The 20240-nt window shown below is 41.1% G+C and overlaps 1 protein-coding gene across 1 annotated transcript in view; it reads left to right on the forward strand.

Annotated features, from left to right (window-relative positions):
• The window catches only part of LOC118978649 (uncharacterized), a 69854-nt gene that overhangs the window by 15893 nt on the left and 33721 nt on the right, over positions 1–20240 (forward strand). Inside the window, exons 5-6 of the mRNA XM_037034231.1 lie at positions 4546–4705; positions 6950–7033. Of these exons, the coding sequence (XP_036890126.1) occupies positions 4546–4705; positions 6950–7033 (244 nt within the window). The remainder of the gene's footprint in view (positions 1–4545; positions 4706–6949; positions 7034–20240) is intronic.

Here is a 20240-nt window from a genome sequence, read left to right on the forward strand (position 1 = left end):
CCTTTTCTATTCTTAACAAAACTACTCTGATTTTTGCATTTGTTGAGTTGGAGCAGTTGTATCTATAGGCTTAAAAAGAAAATAACTGTTAAGGAAGATGATTTTAATCAAACTAAATATTTGCAAGAGCTTCAAACTCTCTGGAAGTATAAAATTAAATGTTTAAGCAGAAGAAGCATCTTTAGTATTGGCATTCCTTCACCTCACTCAAGTAGGGCGTGGAAGGACCATCCTGGCATTGCAGTTTAATATAAAAGTAGAGAACAGGCTCATGTGAATATTTTATGGTTTATTGTATGGATGATATTCTGAAATTTTAATGCTGTAGAAGAAATGGGAATCCTTGTGTCGATGAGTTATAGAGGAGGCTGGTGATCCAATTAGTATAATGGGCATCTGGCTGCCAAATGGTGCACTTCAGAATCTGGCTGTGAATGACTGGCCCTCATCCACTTTCACAATATAGAGGAGAGAAGACAGAATGTGGAGTCATCCTGCTCTTTCTGTGTCTGAGTCTTGAATGCCAGGCTTTTTTCCATTATAACACCTCTCATCTATCTCTTCCCTCTGTAAGTTCTTCATTTCTTATGCTTCTCCTCCTACTTTTTTTAATCACACATTTATTACTGGACTCCTTTGCTGACTCATTGGTGATCTTATTGACTATTCTCCTATTTTTCAAGTTCTCACCCAAGGGTATATTTACTTTAGAGAGAGAGGGAGAGAAAGAGAGAGAAATCAGTGTGAGACAAAAATATTGATTGGTTGCTTCCCATATGTGCCTGACTTAGGATTGAATCTGCAACATTTTTTGGTGTACAGGATGATGCTCCAACCAACTGAGCCACCCAGCCAGGGCCCTCTAGTCTTAATTCACAGAAACCAACCATTATCTTGAGGCTATTTCTATGATGCAGCAGTTACTTCAGCAATTTTTAATGATTTTTCAGTCCACAGAGTGAAAGTAGTGGACTTAAGTAGTTTTGAAGTAGTTTTGAAAAATTGATATTAACCTATGCACCCCAATGTTCATAGCAGCACAATTTACAATAGCCAAGTGTTGGAAGCAACCTAAGTGCCCATTAGTAAATGAGTGGGTCAAAAAACTGTGGTACATTTACACAATGGAACACCATGCAGCAGAAAGAAAGAAGAAGCTCCTACCCTTCACAACAGCATGGATGGAACTGGAGAGGATTTTGTAAGTGAAAAAAGCCAAGTGGTGAAAGACAAATATCATATGATCTCACCTATAAGTGGAACCTAATCAACAAAACAAACAAGCAAACAAAATATAACCAGAGACATGGAAATAAGGAACAAACTGACAGTGATCAGAGCAGTGGGAGGAGGCAATAACAGGGAAAGAGGGGGAAGGGTCATCAAGGAACATGTGTAAAGGGCCCATGGACAAAGCCAAAGGGGGTAGGATTGAGGGTGAAAGGTGGGGGTGGCAGGGGAAAGTGGAGGCAGGAAAATGGAGACAACTGTATTTGAACAATAATTAAAAATGCAAAAAAAAATTTGGTATCTATTAACATTAATAGTGGAAAGTCAGGAGTCATCATATTTTAATCTCGTAATCCTCTTCCCAAAGGCAGTGAATATAGTATTGTTGAATTTCCCTTTTGCATAGTCTTCCTTTGGAACTAGAATTATAGTTTTTTAAGTAACCATAGAGCCTTATTTTAAGATTCTGTTTCTTTGCATTAACAAGTCCAGTATGTTGACTTACAGTCTGTGAAGAGCCTTTTGCACTCCTACACGTCTTGCTGAATGTGCTGAAATCCCAAAGCTTTGAGTATTCCTTTACTTGAGACACTTCTCAGGACAGTTCCTGAGGAGTTCCTTCTCGCGCCACTGCAAATCCTGAGAAGGAATGCAGTGCAGCTCCTGCACGCACCTGCTCTCTTTCCAGACAGCTTGTTTACTGCTTATTGTAAAAGCACTGGATTCCCTAAGCTCAGATTCCTCCTCTGTGACTCATCGCACTGCACATGCCCAGGGGACTGGGCCCTCCATATTGCCCTGTGGGACTTGGGGACTGGTGCAACCATGCCGATACTTCGGTTACTGCTTTTACTGCAACTCCTAAGTCTTGGACCGAAGGGTTTCATGTTTTCTGTCATAAGAACACCCAGGGAGATGTGGCAGACATGCTTATATAGTTATTTTGGTGGGAATTATCCTGCTTCTAACTCTCCTTTACACTGTCAAACTTCTTGAAGCAGGGTAACACCCCACTACTTTACTTATAAAATATCTTCCTTTTGAACAATTTAAATATATTCCGTATTTTTTCTAAGACATTATTATGAAGTATGTAGTAGGTACAGGTTTGTTCTCACTTTATAAATAAAGAATTGGGACTTCCGCCAAGATGGAGGCATAGGTGGAAACACTGTCCCTTCTCCCACAACCAAGTTTGAACACAACAAAGGTTTGGAGAACTAGGACACACCCAAAGACCAGAAAACGGAATTATACGGAAGTCCGACAACTACGAACCAACAACTATGAACCGTTCAACGGGGACGGTAAGAGAGGTGGAGCCAGCAGCGGAGCTGGGTCGGGCAGGACAGATCCCCCGACCTAGGCGCACAGGCAGCCGGGAACCAGTCAGGGTGCGGGGCAGACTGACCACGGTCGCACATTCACACACAGTGAGACAGACCACACAGGCCCCAGGGGGCGAACCCAGTGGTGGAGGGCTGATGGCGGTGGCACACTCGTGTGCAGTGGAACGAAACGCGTGGGCCCCGTGACGGCAGCAACTGCGGCACCGGTGAGGGCCGTGGTGGCAGGCGGCGGACAGGACGCCATAGTCCCTCTTTGACCCCGCCCCCACATACAACGTCANAGAAAATAGCATAGATGGTAGGTAGAAAATAGATAGGGGGGAGGGCGAGAATAGTGGGGGAAATACAGAATCTAAAGAACTTGAGACATGTGGTTATAAACTAAGGGGGGGAGAATGGTGGGGGAGGGAGTGTGCGGGTGGAGGGGAATGAAGGGTGGAAATAGAACAACTGTAATGATATAATCAATAAAATATATTTTTAAAAAATAAAGAAAGAAAGAATTGGAAGTGGAAGGTAAGTGATTTTTCTGAAGGTCATTTAATTAATTCATAGCATATCAAGTGCTGCAATTCAGGCCTTCTCACTGATAACACAGGGGTGGGAGTGTCTTTAATATATAGTACTGTCCTCTTTTTCCCTAACATTCTCCCTAATGACACCTGCCTAATTGGGAATATAGATATTATAACTGCTATTCTTCTAGAAAGAAAGAATTCTGGGTAGTATAATTAATTTCAAATCTAAAATTACCCAGGCTTCCCAACATTTCATAGAACATGTCTTGTTTCAGTCTTCACAAAAATTACCCCTATAAGAAAAATAAAATAAATAATGTTTGTTCTTAGCCTCAAATACAGTGTTAGTCAGTGTGGTTCTTATCAAAATAGTCTGAAGATCCTTTTAAGAATGCAGATTCCTGACCTTGGCCAGGTGGCTCAGTTGGTTAGAGCATTGTCCTGATTCACTAAAGCTATAGATTCTATCCCTGGTCTTGTATATGCCCTGGTCAGGGTATATACAAGAATAAAGCAATGAATGCACAAATAAGTGGAACAATAAATCAATGTGCTTTTTTCCTCTCTTTCTCTCAAATCAATTTCTTAAAAAAAAGAAGAATACAGATTCCTGGGCTCCACCCCAGATCTACCAAATGAAAGTTTCCAGAGTGTAAAGGAATCTTGATCTTTCATGAAATGCCCCAGGTGATTTTTTTAAAATGTCCATTACTTCCAGGGATGGGTTGTTTCTATAAACTTGGGGTGGGCAAACTACAATCCTCTGGCTCAATACCTACAAATAGTGAAAAGAAGCAGATTTACAAACTGTTCCTAAATATAATACACCTCAGCGCTGTTTTGTTCAGTGTCATTTGGTACAATGTTGATGAGGTGCCATAAGAACTTGATTCCTGTTTATATCAATCAACCTGTGGAAAAGTGGGTCTGTTATAAGTCATTTTGCTGCTGTTCCAAGAACCTGTTGATGATGTTAGTGAGGACTTGCTCGTACTTTAAAAAAATCTTGATAAAAGGAATACAAATCAACACCAAATTTGTCTCCAAGAAAGCCAAAAAGCTTGCCTTACATCATGAATTCAGCAGCCGTGTTTTTTACACCTGTATTTTGTGAAATACCAGGACTTATCTAAGGAATTCATTTGTACAGAATTCATTTCTGTTCTGTGATTGTGCAGCTCCTCCTTCTGCCTATTCATAAACCCACTCAATGTATATTCATTGAGGGCCTAGTTTCTGAGCCAAGCACCATTGTAGGCACCAAAGCTGTAACAGCGGACAAGTTGGCTGGGGTCCTTGCCTTCAAAGTCTGCACCGGAAAAAGATAATTGCTTCTTAACAACAAGTAAAATTCTTTACAGATATAGGTGGCAGGATTCTGTTTGCCACCAATGACTTCAAAATTACCATTTTGCAGAAGGCTTGTTTTTATTATTCTTTCTCCCCAGGTTGGAAGCTGAAAGTATGCTTCTAAGACAAGGACATGTACCACTTGAATGCTACCTGGTTCTTGCTGGATGTTTAAAGGTCATGTCAAGCAGTAGAAGCATGAACAAAAATACCAACTCTGAAATTTTAAGTGAGGTGGAAGAAGGTGACTTCATAGGGGTAAATATTGTCTTAATTTCTCAGTCTCTTATAATTTTTATGTATTTATTTATTACATTTTTTAGTTTTTCATTTTTATTTTTAAAAACTTTAAAATTATGTCATTGTATTGAAACAATATAGTATGTTGTAACATTGCCCTCAAGTGTTAAATATTCCAGTAATTGAAATGCTTAGAAAAATATATGTTTTCCTTAGCAGTGTGGAGCCAACATACAGCCTGATATGTAGTTTGTGAACAAACAGAACCCACAAGATTCATAAGTGATCGTTGTATGAATGATTGACCAGCTAAAATAATGAGTTACAAATCATATAGCTTTGGAGGCAGAATGGTATTTTTCTTAAGTATACTAAAATAGGTCCTGATTCAAGGAGATATTTTTGATTCTTTGAAGAAAGTCTATTCTTGTGGAAGATTTTATGCAGAAGGGGTAAGATTTAGAGCAAGAAAGCAGCTTGTGTGTAGGAAGAAAACTTGTTTTATTTCTGTATTTAGTTGAGGACAGCCTGGATTTGGAGATCCTCAGATGCTGAAGTCCCTAAGCGTAGAGGTCTTGGGAGGTAAGAACAGTTGCTGATGTTTATTTTGGAAACATCAGCTGAGGTAAGGTATGGCATTGAAAACAATGCAAAAGAATGTGGACTTAATTCTACAGTTAGTACATACAGCCCACTGAGAGTTTTTAAGTAGGAGGGAGATGAATCAGATTAACATTTAGGTAGATGGCTGGTGTGATCACTAGGAAAACGTGGAACTGGAGAACAGGCAGAAGATTGGTGAGCAGATTCTGGACCAAAGGCACTGGTGGTGGGGATATCAAACAGGAGATGGAGTCAAGATATTTTACTGGTAACAAATCCAATGAGAAGGGCAAAGGAGAAAAATGTATCTCTAACAATTTTTTATCAAAGTCAAGCCTTATTTTTCTCAGGGCATTCCCATTGTTAATTATGCATCATTATTGATGGGTCAACAATTTCTTGATAGATTGAGCATTCATTAAGATGTTAGCTACCCTGTGACTGGCCGAACGTTCTAGTGTTGGAAGCACTTTGAAAGCATTCTTAGACTCTTACGATGCTTTGTGGACACCAAGATCTCCAGGATCAGCAACTTCATGTTAGAAGGAGCCTCAGAAGTTAGCTCAACAAACCCTTTCATGGTACACCTTAGTGAATGGAGACCCAGGGCAGTTAACTGAATTGCTCATCTTGACAGAGCTAGTTGGCAGCAGAAATGGGAGTAGAATTTGTAGTTAGTGTTCTGTTCTCTCTGCTGTGCTGCTTTAATTGTGTACAGATCAAATAGAACCATTGATTTTTCAACTAAAGGGAAGAAAGTTGGAAATCATCTGAACTGGTGTTTCTCAGCCAAAATCCATACAGGGTTCTCCAGGGAAACAGATCCGATACAATATGTACAGATATATGTAAGAGGAGATTTATTGTAGGAATTGGCTCGTGCTATTATGGAGGCAAAGAAGTTCCACAATCTGCTGTCAGCAAGCCGGGGAACCCGGAAAGCCACTGGTATAATTCAGTCCAGGTCCGAAGGCCTGAGAACCAGGGGGATAGATGGTGTAAATTCCAGTCAGAGCCCAAAGGCCCAGGAATCAAGGGGCTGATAGGATAAGGCCTGGTCCAGGGCTGAGGGCCTGAGAACCAGGGGTGCCGACATCCAAGGGCTAAGTCAGACGGATGCCCCAACTCAAGCAGAGAGAGATTTTAAAGTCATGTCTCTCTCCCTTCAGTCAATCTCACCTTGATTCTGTATTGAAACATCTTTTTCCATATTATAAGCATAAAAAAGTGTTAACAGTTTTGCATATGAGCATCTTCCCCACTGAGCATCTCCAGTCCGTTTGTCATCTTTAGGACAAAGCACCCTTTTTTCTTAGTAAAAAAGTGTTGAGTGGAGTTTTAGGATGCAGTGTTACGTGTTTTTGCCAATCATGCTGTTGTTTTAATACATCAGGTATTCCAGAATAGACTCATTCAACCTAGTGTTCTGTTTTAAAATAATCCATACATTTTAATCTGTCTGCTGGGGCTGACAGATTATTGAAAATAAGACCAGATCAATCCTTTCTTATCAATTCTATAAGCTGAAGATTAATTTTTGAAAAATTATTTGCTTAAAATGACACATACTTATAATTTCATCCACTCCAAGAATTTCATTGTAATAATATTGTCAAAGCTGAAATAATTCCAGAAAGAAATCCAAAATTTTTTTTCCAGGAAATCTGCCTTTTAACTAACACCAATCGGCCTGCTTCCATTTCATGTAAAACAGATGTAAAACTTCTTGTGATAAGTAAAGATGTAAGTATATGATGGTATTCATTAAACTGACTAATGCTTTAAGGAAACCTTTTCCGAAAGCCCAGGTAAATTTCAAAGCCAAAAATGTTTACAATGACAATCACTACTGAGGAAAATAAGTCTCTGTATTTAAATAGTGTACTATCATAGCTTTATACTGATAGATCAGTTGCCTTAATTAGGTAACAAATAATCACAGATGTAGGGGAGGCAAAAATCTGCCTCTGCCCTCTTAGGGTGTGTTGGCTATTCCTGGAAATTCAACTGACACCAAATAGATTAACAGGAGAAAAGCATATACATCCAGGTAAGTTTTATGTGACTCGGGAGACCTCATAAGGAAATGAAGACTCAGAGAAGTGGCAAAACCTATCAATAAATATGATAATACATTGAACAAAGAGAGGTCATTGTGGAAAAATAATTAACATGTATGAGGAGGCTAAAGGAAAATGGGAATTATTTTAACAAGGTCTGTTTTTTAGAATTCTCTCAGCTTTGACTCTTCATTGAAGAATGTTTCTTTTCTCCTGGTGAAAACTCCAGCTTTCACATGGGAGCTTTTAATCTGTTTTCAGAAAGAAAGGGGAGATTAGAATGCTCATCTTGCATGTCCTGGTTTTAGGTGCCTTTAGCTCAAAATAGCCTTTATGCCAAAGTGGCATATTTTGGGGTTGTATATTCTGCCATTCTTCACAGACTACAGGATCTTTTTCTCAAGGATTAAGTTAGATAAGTCACATACCACTATAGGGCCAGTGCCTGACAGAACAGCACTCAGTAAATGAATGGTAGTTGTTACTTTTGTTGCTATTAATTATGATAAAAATAACGGCATGCTGTTGATGACAGATGCATACCCTCTGAGTAAACTTTTGAAAAAATTGCCAGTATCTCTGCTGTGTTCTTTAAGAAACCGGTTGTTCGGTTCATTGCTGGGTTTATGATTCGCAGTAAAGAAGCTTCTCTGGCGGGACGTGCGGGGAGCTGCTGGAGTTCTCAGCAAGGAGGCAGACGCTGCCTGCGGTTCCGCTGTTGGGCGGTGCGTTTTGTCACGCGAGCCCGCATCACACAGAAAATGAAGTTTTTCACCATTTTTGTGGGGAGTGACTTACAAGTGTTTACTAACAGTTCTTACAGCAGGCTCTGGGGTGCACTATAATTCCCTTTTTATTTAAAAAGTATTTCTTAGATAAATTTCATGAGACACGTAGCCTTATTTTCAGGGCGATGGTGATACAACAGCAGCTGCTCTATTATTATTATTATTATTATTATTATTATTATTATTATTACTCCAGACAAGTGGCTTTCAGAAGCTATTTAGTCTGTGTGTTCCTATTCTGCCTTATAAATCTTGATGTGCCAGGTACTGGAGAGATTGCTTAGTTGTTCCCTTGGGAAGCCTGAAGTGAAAACATTGATTAGGCCCTTTTGGGCCGAGAGCCCAGTTCAGCTCTTTTGCTGGCAAAAAAAGGTCTTCATTTTCTCATTAGGGACACTAGTGGCAGCAGAATCTTGCCCAGAAAGATTTATTATTATTGGCATGGCCGTGGGACTGTCTACTGTCTCCTTACAAGCACTGTTGGGAAGCCATTCTGGAAGCAAAGGAATGTGCTTGAATCTGCATTTGTTAAGAATTTTTAAAATGCACATCTTTGTCAATACTTTGATAAAGCTCATGAGATGTTCTGTGTATTTGCTAAGATGAGTAATTCTGTGAGGAGCTTCTTAAAGTCAGAGTAGAATGTATTGCAATCTACTTTGAAAATGTCATGGGAAATTTCTTGAACGTTCGAGTATTGACAACTACCAATTTATAAGACACATGCTGTGTCCTTCTTGGCGAAACCATTGCTGTAGGAACTTGATGGACTGCAATGATTATGGCCGTAATAAGCGCCATGTACTCAAATGTTCTATGGAAAAAGCATCAGAAATACAATGATATGCAGGATGTGGTTTTCTTTTTAAATATTATATTTGATTTATTATTTATGGCCAAAAAAAGAAAGGTGAGCTCCATTAACCCAGTGACCTTTATTTTTCTCCAAGCAGGATAATTGCATTCTAATGGAAATATAGAAACAGCAGGTATTATAAATACAACTCCCTGAACAGGGGGGGGCTTCTGGCTTCAGCCTCGGAAAGTGTTCAGTGGGGTTCCACATAAATTTATAAGCAACTCAATTTCTTTACCAAACAAAATAGGAAAACGCTGCCAATGCATTAGCATTGGGAAGATCTAATAATGTTCCTGGTGTTAATCCTATATTTTCTTTACACATATCATATTCTTTTAAAAGTTATAATATTCTGTTTTATTCAGGACTGAAGTCACAGCCTTACAGTAAGCGTGCCACTGTGGCGTATCTCACAGATCACGGCGACGTGCTCGTGTTGGTCAGTGCTGTGTGTGTCTGTGTGAAGGTCGTGCACTGAGTCCTTCGCTGGCTACTTCTCACAGACCTTCTGTGGTTTTTGATGTGAACACAGCGTCTGGCTCTTAAGATACTGAATTTTGAGACCTTCCTGAATGGTATCCAACCGGAGAAGGATGGAGTCTCAATTCTGCTTTTGAGTCCTTGCTGTTCTGGGGTCACAGAGACTCCTAAGGGAGCTTGTCAGTGGTTCTCAAGTGCAAGTCCACACACCATTGATATTCTCTGGCTGTTCTTTACCTCTCCGAGGCGAACAAGAAACATAAGGGCTGTGTACCTTTCTCAGAAAGCTGAATTTATTCACAATTTCAAAACATGATCCTCTATATTTAGATTGTGCTCTTTCTGTTTTATTTTTAGTTTTTGGTAGTTATGTGTCATTTTTCTCATGAAATGATGTTGACAATCCCTGGTAGTTGTTTTAATGTTCTTACTTGGCGTATGCACACACACAAAGAGGTATGTGTCATATTTTGAAAAAAATTCACTAGCCTGGGAAATCCTTCAATCTGGCAACTTTGTCAAACTTTTTTGTCTTATGAGGGCTCAGATCTCTGTTTGGAAATGCTTCCTCTGAATCATTTTGTTATTAATTGTTTTAGGTTGTCTATCAGAATAGCACTGCTTAGTCCTTAAGAGCCTGAGCTGTGAGTCGAACAGCCAGAGTTCAAATCTCAGTGCTTCCCCAGTGAGCACTGAGCCACTTCGGCACCTTTCAGAGCCTCAGTTTCCCATTTGTATAAACAGCAACAGCAAGGTACCAGTTCAAAGAAGCTCTGTGACCGTCAAGTGAGTTAATACACCTAAAATGCTTAGAACAGGGACTGGCACAGATGATACATATTGGCATATATCAACTCTGCAACTGATCATCGTTTCCTTCTTTGTTTTCATAATAGGACAATTACAGCCAGGTTTGCCTGTACCTAGGAGATGATTTGGAGAAATTTAATGGCCAACCCACCAAATTGTTGTAATAGGCCAATTACAGCCCATACCTAGGAGATGATTAGGAGAAATTTAATGGCCAACCTTGCTTTTTCCCACTCTGTATTCTCTCTTCCCTCGGACTCCCTCCACTGTTTGTTTCTACCATCGATCATGTGCTTAAAAAAAAATCCCACCAATATTTGGGATTGGGGTTAGATATATAAAATAACTGGTTAAATTTAAAAGTTGTTTCTGACACCAAGCCTCACGTTCCACTTCAGAGTGACTTCACTGTACTCTGACTTCAGACCTGCTCTGATTACACAACTGACTTGGCCAGCCATAGCCTCCTGGGTACTAGAGCAGGAGAGGGAACGCAGTGGCTGCGACCTGGGGGCACCAGGGGCCCCCGGGGGAAAAGGCCACTGATAGACCTGATGGGAGAAGATTAGAGGTCCTGACACAGCTGTAACTCAGATATCGAACATAGCCATTTACTGAACACCTTTTTTTGTTTTAAAGAGATTTGTGTATTTTACTTGTAATATCCTGTTTAGTTCTCACAGAAACTCCATTAGCTACTACTCATTTCTCTTTCACAGGTCGACAGATTGGAGAAAGCTAACAGATCTTAAACAAGTTGTCCAAGGGCCCATAAGCAGCAGAACTCACACCCAGAGTACCTGACTCTGAAACTACCCCTCTTCGCCACTGTGCTTCCTGTCTGTTAAGTTATTCCCAGGAAGTGATGTGACGAAGCTATAGGCCTCCTGTAAAGTTCCAAACAACTGCAGTGGCAAGCTTGCACAGCAATCTGTGCAACTTCCTGATGTTGAGAATAATAAAAAGACCTCTATTCATTTATGCCAAGATTTTCTGTATAGTGGCCCATCCTATACTATGTCACCAGAACATATTTTTGTCCCATCCTACACTATGTCCCAGTTTTATGGCGTATCTCACCTTCTTAGTCAGAGACCTGTGTACTCTGCCCTTACCTTCTGGTTAAATCATTTTACTTACATGGGCATTTACTTACTATACTTAAAATTTTCCTTAATAAAAGGTGGTGTTTTGATACTAAGAAGTAAGCACTGGGCGTGCCTGTGTCTCTGGAAGTTGGCAGCCAAGCTCCTTTCCTGAGTGGTAAGGGAAACCTGAGCAGTGGAAGTATATCTCAGGACATCCTCAGGACAGGAGTCCACAACTGCCCTGTGTTTTGGGAAAGAGTTTCATGCTGGTGTGTCCAGAGTGGGAGGAGACTCTGTTTTAGCCAGGCCATAGAGGGGTCTCGGCATTTGCATGGAAAATGAATACTGGGCAGAGACTCATGTGCTGTGGGAAATGTGAAGTCCTTGTTCTGTATGTGAACATATGCCTTAGAGTTGGACCTAAACGTGAGTGGATGGCAATCAACAGTACTTGGTGTGGCTACCTAAGGAGACTGCAGTGGATGTAACAATTTCACAATTTTCTCTTACTGGTTTTGTTTTGTTTTGTTCATTGTTTGTTCAGAAACCTGATACGCCACAACCATTTCAAGCTTTATTGGAGCTGGAGTCCTAGAAAAGAGAGATCTAATCACTGAGAATAAATGTTCTTCTGAGAATACATTTTAAGCCTCTTCACAGCAGGCTGCTGATTGTTCATCCAAGGTCCAGATTTTGCAAAATCTCATTCCCAAAAAGTACTTATGAAATTAAGTGATTTTGGGGGGTGTTTTTCCCACTTATTCATGCATACTTATAGTTTTCAGTCTTACTTTTATTTCAAAGTTGAGTAGGAATAACTCATTTAATATGTGTACTCTGTTCCCTTGGATTTATGTTGTCCTTAAAGACAACATGAAGGTAACTATTTATCCATCTTTTTTGTGGGTTGCTATTCTCTAATGTCTTTCCATGGTATATTTTGTTGAAATTCGGCACTTTGGACTATGTACACTTGAGTCATATGATAGACCAATAGAACAGACTTTCAGACTTTTTTCCAAGCTGAATACTTTTCAAAATAACCTCTGTTTATGTTTGTATTAAAACAGGAATAACTTCCATCTTCACAGCCTCGTACTATGATAAATAGCCCAGCTATGTGACTGATGGAGTTTCACAGTTCTCTCTGTCCTCCAACTTTTTTTATTGCTGCTCGAAATGATGGAAACCGCTTGGCTTAACAGTCATATGAAAATTCATCGCTTCTCACTAGCAGCTTAATCTTCTAAAAAGAACAAAAAATCCTTCTTTTCCTCCCTTTATCACCATTCATTTCTTAAATTTGTATTTATTAAAAATACTTTCTTGAGTTCCTCATATACACCAGGCACTGCGTTAGGACCCACCACAAATAAAATACAGTGTATGTTCTATATGAGGTAATGGGTTCAATATTGGTTATTGATTTATATAATTGATTTCTGATCCACATAACAATCATCTGGTGCTCAAGTTACAGGATAGTAAGCGGATTATGTATTCATCCATGTTTCTGTTTTTGTAACATCAGGGGTAGACCCACGCTGGGGGTCTAGCTGACTGACGGCCAAGTGGGCCCGCGGGGCGGTGAAGTCCTTGTTTCCTGGGTTCCACATTAGATGTGCAGTTCCTGAGGTATACACGCCAGTACTTCATTCCAGGGACAGGCTCATGCTAATTTACGAGAGAATGGTGTGAATCTGAATGTTGGTTTGTTAATTTGGTGGCGAATATCTTTTAGCAGTCACTAAAATATTCATGTTTATCATTTAATGAAGCCTTTCTGTACCAGGGGGGACTGAGAAGCTGAATTTGCAGTCAGAGAAAATGCTAAGGGAAAAGAACATTGAAGTAAAGTTATATAAGTGGCCTCGAGGGATCTTTTATACAAGTCAAAGGGACGACTGGGGTCAAGCCAAGCCCCGTAGCTGAGAGCACCTCTAGAGTGAACCAGTCACATCCCCCAAGTTCTGTGTCTCACCAGCGAGGGGACGCNTTCTGTACCAGGGGGGACTGAGAAGCTGAATTTGCAGTCAGAGAAAATGCTAAGGGAAAAGAACATTGAAGTAAAGTTATATAAGTGGCCTCGAGGGATCTTTTATACAAGTCAAAGGAACGACTGGGGTCAAGCCAAGCCCCGTAGCTGAGAGCACCTCTAGAGTGAACCAGTCACATCCCCCAAGTTCTGTGTCTCACCAGCGAGGGGACGCTTACTACTGCCAGTGCTTTCCTTCCCCATCTCCATCCCCATTTGCTATGTTCCCTTGCTATGTTCCTGAGTGACAGTACTGTCAGTCTCATGCTATATGCTGGTGCTTCAGGACTGAGTTATAGTCAGACCTGACTCTTAGCCATTGTGTCTCTTTAAAGTGACTTTGTTTATGTCTGATGTCATCTGGAATGGGTTATAATTACTGGCCAAACTTTAGTAGGACTTCAGCTGTACCTCTGTCTATTCAAATTGTTCTCTTTGCTTCTCCTTGTCTACCCCTGCATGTTAAAAAGCATGACATTTCTTTAGAACAGAAGCATTATCCCTAAATAATCCATGAGTTTATTTTTTTTGATTAGGCCTTTCCATTCCTGCATTTATTTAATCTATTATATTTGCTCACTGACCAAATTTTAGAGAAGTGAATCCACACTCAAGCTTTCAGAGAAAGAAAATCTTGTTCTTAATCATGACCTGGCTTCAAATGGTTTATTTTGAAATAATATCAATGACATCATTTTCTCACTCTTTTATTCCTTTCCCAGGGATCCACTTCATTCTGTGCCTGGGTCAGTCTCCCTGGCTCTGGAGGCTAGTTCTGCTTCTCCCTTCCTCCCTGGGCCCATTCCAGAGAGCAGTGTCTTGACTGGGTCTATTTGGGTTATAACCATCTTGGGTGTATGTGCCTTTCTCAGGGGGTCTTTAAAATGTGATAAGGTAAGCAGTGACCTGCTTTATCTGTAGTAACTCTGGACCTTTGCCCAGATGGCTGGTCTTTATAGTTTCAAAACAATGCCTACTTAAACTCCATACTTTTATATTATATTCCTGACCATTTTATTTTACCTTTGATAACTCCAGGGAATGGTATTTCTTTTCCTCACAGACGTCTAACAGTGACTTCATGCCCCGGACCTTATCATCCATCTGCTACTGTGTGGTAGTAAATGAAATCTATAGAGTTTAACACTTCACACTTTTCCCCCAGGAATCCAGTGTATTGAGATCACCTTTGTCATCACTTTTGACATTGCTTACTTTAGGGAATTATTAATGTGCCAGCTAGTGACATTTTTAATTCCATTTTAGGACTTCTGGGTATGATACGTTTTTTTAAAAAAACTCTCTCCTGTCTATTAATAGTGGACAAGAGATGGCATCATATTAGCACATGAGGCCTTGAAGAGTAAGGTCCCAGGGGGTTCAGGAGAGCAAATCATAGGGAACATTTTATGTCTTGGAAAGGGAGCAAATACTACAATGAATTTTTAAGTTAGCAGTTTATTTTGTTTCCTGGGGCCCTGGCAGCTTGCTGAGGTTCTGGGAGCACCAAGCACCTGCAGAGAGGAACCCCCAGTCAGAACCAACATTTACAGTAGTGCGCCTCAGTGCTGACAAAGAAACCCTGGTGCATTATTTACGGCTTCTAGCTTTTGCAGCTGCATCTCACCAATGATGCTCCAAGAGGTGGAGCCAGCCTGCCATTCTCCAGGCTCCAGCTCCCATCTTTTGTGTCTTTTCCAGTGGAGTCTATGGCACATTCTGAAAGGCTCAGCTTGGTTAAAAAAGTATGGCCCAGGACGTGAATGGAGGCCTGTGGCAAAGGACATTGAGCCTCCATTTAAAAAAATCCTGCTATTCTTCTTTAGGGATTATCAATGATTTAACTTAAAATCAAATAGATTTTCAAGGATTCTGATTTCATGGGGTTGTTTTTTTTTGAAAAATGAACTCATATGTGATTAGTGTTTGATTAAATGTTCAAAGAGGACAATTTTCATCACAATGTTAAGTGAAGATGTGTCACAAAAATTAGATCAGAACCCAAGGGTCATTGAAGATTCCGTGAATTTTTATGATATTATCACTGAGTAATTTGAGTTTGAAAAGGGAAACCAGGGATTTGGGCAGCTTCCAGCAATGGTTAAAGAAGTTATGAGTTAAATTCAAATGCAGTCCTGTAGACCATAGTTTTCTAAGGGTCCAAAAACATGGATGTATAATAGACATGCACTATATAATAGACCCCTTAGCAGGGAAGGAGATATGGGCCTTCGCTCTCGGACAGGCTGACTGACTCCTGATGCCTTGTTGAAGAGTGTTTGTGTGAGCCCCACTTACTGTCCCCCAGTGCAGATGCAGTCTGCTGACATCACAGACCAGATCACAGTCAATCTTGGCCACTATTTTGTCCCCTCCTTGAAATGTTGTTCCTCCTTGTTTCAGGAATCCCCAAGGTGGTGTCTGCCTGTGCTCAGGAACTTATCCCCTCAAATTCTTTTGTTCTTGCCTCCTCACCTAGCTCCCGCTGTTGCTCTGGGAATGTCTGTGGGCACAGCACCAATTCTACACTGTGGCTTTTTGGTCTGTTGTGGGATGGGACGGGCTTCTTCTCCATGCCTTTCACTTTTGGGGTTAAACCTTCTCTCCATCATGATTCAAAACCAGAGCCATGGACTGTGTAGGGAACTGACTCCACCCCATCCCATTAATCTCCTTGTCTTCCTTCTTCTGGGCACCCCTGCCGAAAAAGAACTGCTTCTCCTCCAGTCAAAAAAAAAAAATCCTTTTCAATGATCAACTCATGCTGATTGATTTCTATAAGGATCACCAGGTCACCAGTTCTGCAAACCACAATCTATTTGGAACACAGGGCACTCTGCTGCTAACGCAGTTTTACTTGGAAAACAGGAAATGTAAGTACATAGTCAGTGCAATGGTGAGTTTTCAGACAAGCTTAAATGGCAAACAGGATTCATCCAAGGAATGTTACCTTGGATGAGGAATAGTACCTTTCGACTGACCTTTGAGATTCTTTGCTGGCCATGATGAGTAGAATCTTATTTATTCCTCAGTCCTCTGTGCTCAATGGAACACTGTAAAAAAGATTGAAAGACTATAGAAACTTAAAAGTGAAGCATTCACTGTTTCTACTTTCAAGAAATAATCCCTAAAATTATTTATAATATATAACTTTATTTTTCTTGTGTGCATTTTCCCTCTCTCTATACGCACACATACAATCATTGTTTGTTATATGATATATGTATTTTTACACTTATACATTATTGGTATATGTAGATACACCTCATTTTAAAATGGGTATATTATATGGTAATTTATGAAGATTTATTATAATATTATCAACTAGCTGCGCACTCATTCACTGCATACCAGAATGCTTCCCTGTCTTCCCGTCACTAGTCCCTGTCATTCTTGGAGATTTGCACCCAGCAACTTTGGCTTCTTTGATTCTGGATTGGTTCTCTCCACCTCAATCACCAACTTTGACTTTTCTGTAGCTGAATATTTCCAAAATCTTTACTTCAAGCATTCATCTGTTGATCGATATCTTCCATACTTCCAGCAGGCCTTCGAATTCCAGCAGTTCTTCAAATTTGTTTGGACCCTTACTTACTTTGTTGATCTCTCCTTCCCTCAAACCTAAACCTGAACAGCTAATTAATGTGGAGAAAAAACAAGCATGTCAGCTAGCTCCTTTTTGAATTCATGATCATGCCCTGGCTGGTGTAGCTCAGTTGGTTGGAGCATCATCCCGTATACCAAAAGGTTTGGGATTTGATTCCCTGTCAGGGCACATACTTAGGTTGCGTGTTCAAACCCCAATTGGGGCGTGTATAGAAGGCAGCCAATTGATGTTTCTCTCTCACATTGGTGTTTCTCTCTCTCTCATTCTCCCCCTCCCTCTCTCTCTAAAATCAATGAACATTTAAAATTAAAAAAAATAAATGTATGGTCACTACACCATAACTCTACTTGATTTTCTTGATATGTTAGCGTTTCCCTTCCCTATAGTGACTATCTTACTTCTTTTCCTTTCTCCTAAACCCTCCTCCCCATATGTGTTGATCTGATGATCTGGCCTCCTTATCATGCTTAATAAAGATAAGCAAGAAAGGAGAAGCCCCCTCCTTGTTTTCTCATCATTCTCTCAAACCTATAAGTCTCCACTTCACTCCTGTGTCAGTGAATGAAGCGTTCCTGACTGCATGGAACACCAGCCTTTCCTCGTGTGCCCTGGCCCATCCCCTCTCAGTGCTCAGGACATGGCTCCAGTGGTGGTTTGATGGCTAGAAACTCGGACCCTGGAGTTGACTGCTGGAGTGTGAATCTCGGCTCTGTTGCCTGGTAGGTGTATGAGCTTAGGAAAGTTACGTAGTTTCTTTGTACCTGAGTTGCACCTCTGCACAACATGGGTATGAATGTAATCTACCTCACAGAATTGTCATTGTGCAGAATAGAGGATGGAATTTAGCAAAATACTTGGGACAGGGCGAAGCCCCCAGTGAGGGCTGTGTCTGCATTGGCTGTGTCTCATGTGGCCAGCCTCCCTCCTGTATGTGGGCCTTCAGCTTGCAGACAGGGCCTAGTAATTTTGTTTCTTGAACAAATAGCAACCCCCCCAAAAAACCCACAAAAAAACAAACAACCCCCCCAACCCTTCCCTTCCCATTTCCCCAGCCCCCTACTACCATTTCATTTCTCTGCTCAAACAACAAAGCTTCTTGATTCCATCCACTTCTCTTCACCTTTAATCCTCTTTCTTTCCAAGCCTTTCTCATCTGGATTGCTGCAATGGTTTCCTAATACATACATTGTAAATCAGATAATGTCACTGAACTCTTTAGAAACCTCTCCCAGGAGTGAAACTCATGCTCTTATTCTGGCATACAAAGATCAGTATTGATCAGATGTAGCCGCAGTGATACTGAGGAACAAACCACCCTAAAACTCTGGTGTAAAACAACTCTTTCCCCTGGATCTGCCAGTCAGCTGGTTTCCTCCCACTGCCTGCAGGTCAGTGGGAGGCTGCCTGATCTAGGCTTTGAGGACTGAGCAGCTCTGCTGCACACCGCAGGTGGGCCTGGGGCCATGCTGCTCATTCTCAGGTGTCTCTCATTCTCCTCTTGGGACCAGTTACCAGCAGGCAGCGGAAGAGCACAAGAGGGCTGGCCCAGGCATTTGAACACAGTTGTTGTATCACGTCTGCTGATACATCTCATTGACCAAAAGGAAGTTCATGGCAAAGCCAAAGTTCAAGAGCAGGGAAATATATTTCTTCTTTTGTGAGAGGAATTACAAAGTGGCATGTCAATGGACATATGTGTGTGTGTGTGTGTGTGTGTGTGTGTGCATGCATGTGACAGGGGGACTGGGGCTGGTAATTCAGTGTACCACACCACTCTCTGACGTCTTACACCAGCTATCCCCTTACCCATGATGCTCTAGCTGCATGGGACCTTCTCTCTGCTCCTTGAACACAACAGATTCCTTCCTTCTCTAGGACTGTTTGCACTATGTTACACGATGCTGTAAATTTATTGGTAGCTGTAGCACTAACGTTTGCTTTCCAGAGTATTCCAGTGCCATGACAGCTATTCCTTTTTTCTTCCCTTTTTAGCCCATTATTTTATTTTTGATGATCATGAGAGCACTCATTGACTTCTGGATAGGTCCAAAAGCCTTTAGATTCACCATCAAATCGATAAAACACTTTTATTTTCCTCTAATACTGTGAAACCTGCCAAAAGATGATGAACAAATTAATTTGCTGTACATTTGCTCAATAGGAATAATGGGCAGTGGGCAGAACGCTATGGAGAAAAACAAGTTTAATGGAACTTTAGAATTTGGGAGTTGAGATGACTTAGATTTTGAGAGCTTCGTAATTTAATAGATGCTATTTCCTAATCATTTGTAAGCTAATTTTGGTTTTCTTTATTCACATTACAACATACCAGTGGTCAGTTGGGTGTCCATTTTTCTAGAGCATTCCAGGCATGTGTGGAGTAATCTGAGACTCTGGAGGAGCAGGGTTTTGCAAAGATGGAGGGTCCAGATATAACGTGTATGTCTGGGGTCAGGAGTTGGCCCACAAGGCACGTCAGTGGGTGAAAGGGACCAGTGGAGAGAGAATTCAAGGCGTTGTCCTTTCTGCTTCTGAGAGAAGAAGGAAAGGAGAGGGTTTTGAGATTTGGGGGAGAAGACATGCTGCTTCCTTATTGCTGGCTTAGGGAGAGCATGCAAGAACAACTCTCCTGGTGGAACAAAGGGGAGACTTTGCAGCAGCGCTCAGTGGGCCCAAGGGAGTGTGGCTTCTGCGCCGCTGTGAAGCGCATCCTCCTCCTGACTGATTAACCTCACAGTCGCTACATGGTCGAGGGCTTTCAGCAGGTCATATACTAAATGCTTTCTACCTGAACTCATGTAACCCGCACAATTTACCTATGACTGTGGCAGAAGCAGTGAGCATTGTTGACACGTGGGCCAGGAAGGATATAGGAGGCCACCCCAGGCCCCTGTTGGAGATCAAAGGACACTAACTTCCTGAAAGCCCTGGCTGAGTTTTGTCAACTAGGAGCCCATGTTGTTTATTTGCATTTATCCACCCAGCATTCACCTGGAGCAGTCACCTGCCTCTCACTCTGTAGCATTCCTATCACTAAGAATGTGTCCAGGGACACAGCTGCCCTCTTGCCTAGTTCCATGTCCTCAGATCAGATAACCATGCTTACATCTCACTACATAGCCTTGTCCTGCCAGTCATCTCCTCTCTGGCCTCACTGTTTCCATTCCTGGAACTATAAGAGAGTACAGGGAATAAGGTGGATGAAGCTGGTGGACATGAGAGC

This window comes from Sturnira hondurensis, unplaced genomic scaffold, assembly GCF_014824575.4.
Source record: "Sturnira hondurensis isolate 20B ecotype Veracruz unplaced genomic scaffold, ASM1482457v3 Scaffold0022017, whole genome shotgun sequence".
Taxonomy (NCBI): domain Eukaryota; kingdom Metazoa; phylum Chordata; class Mammalia; order Chiroptera; family Phyllostomidae; genus Sturnira; species Sturnira hondurensis.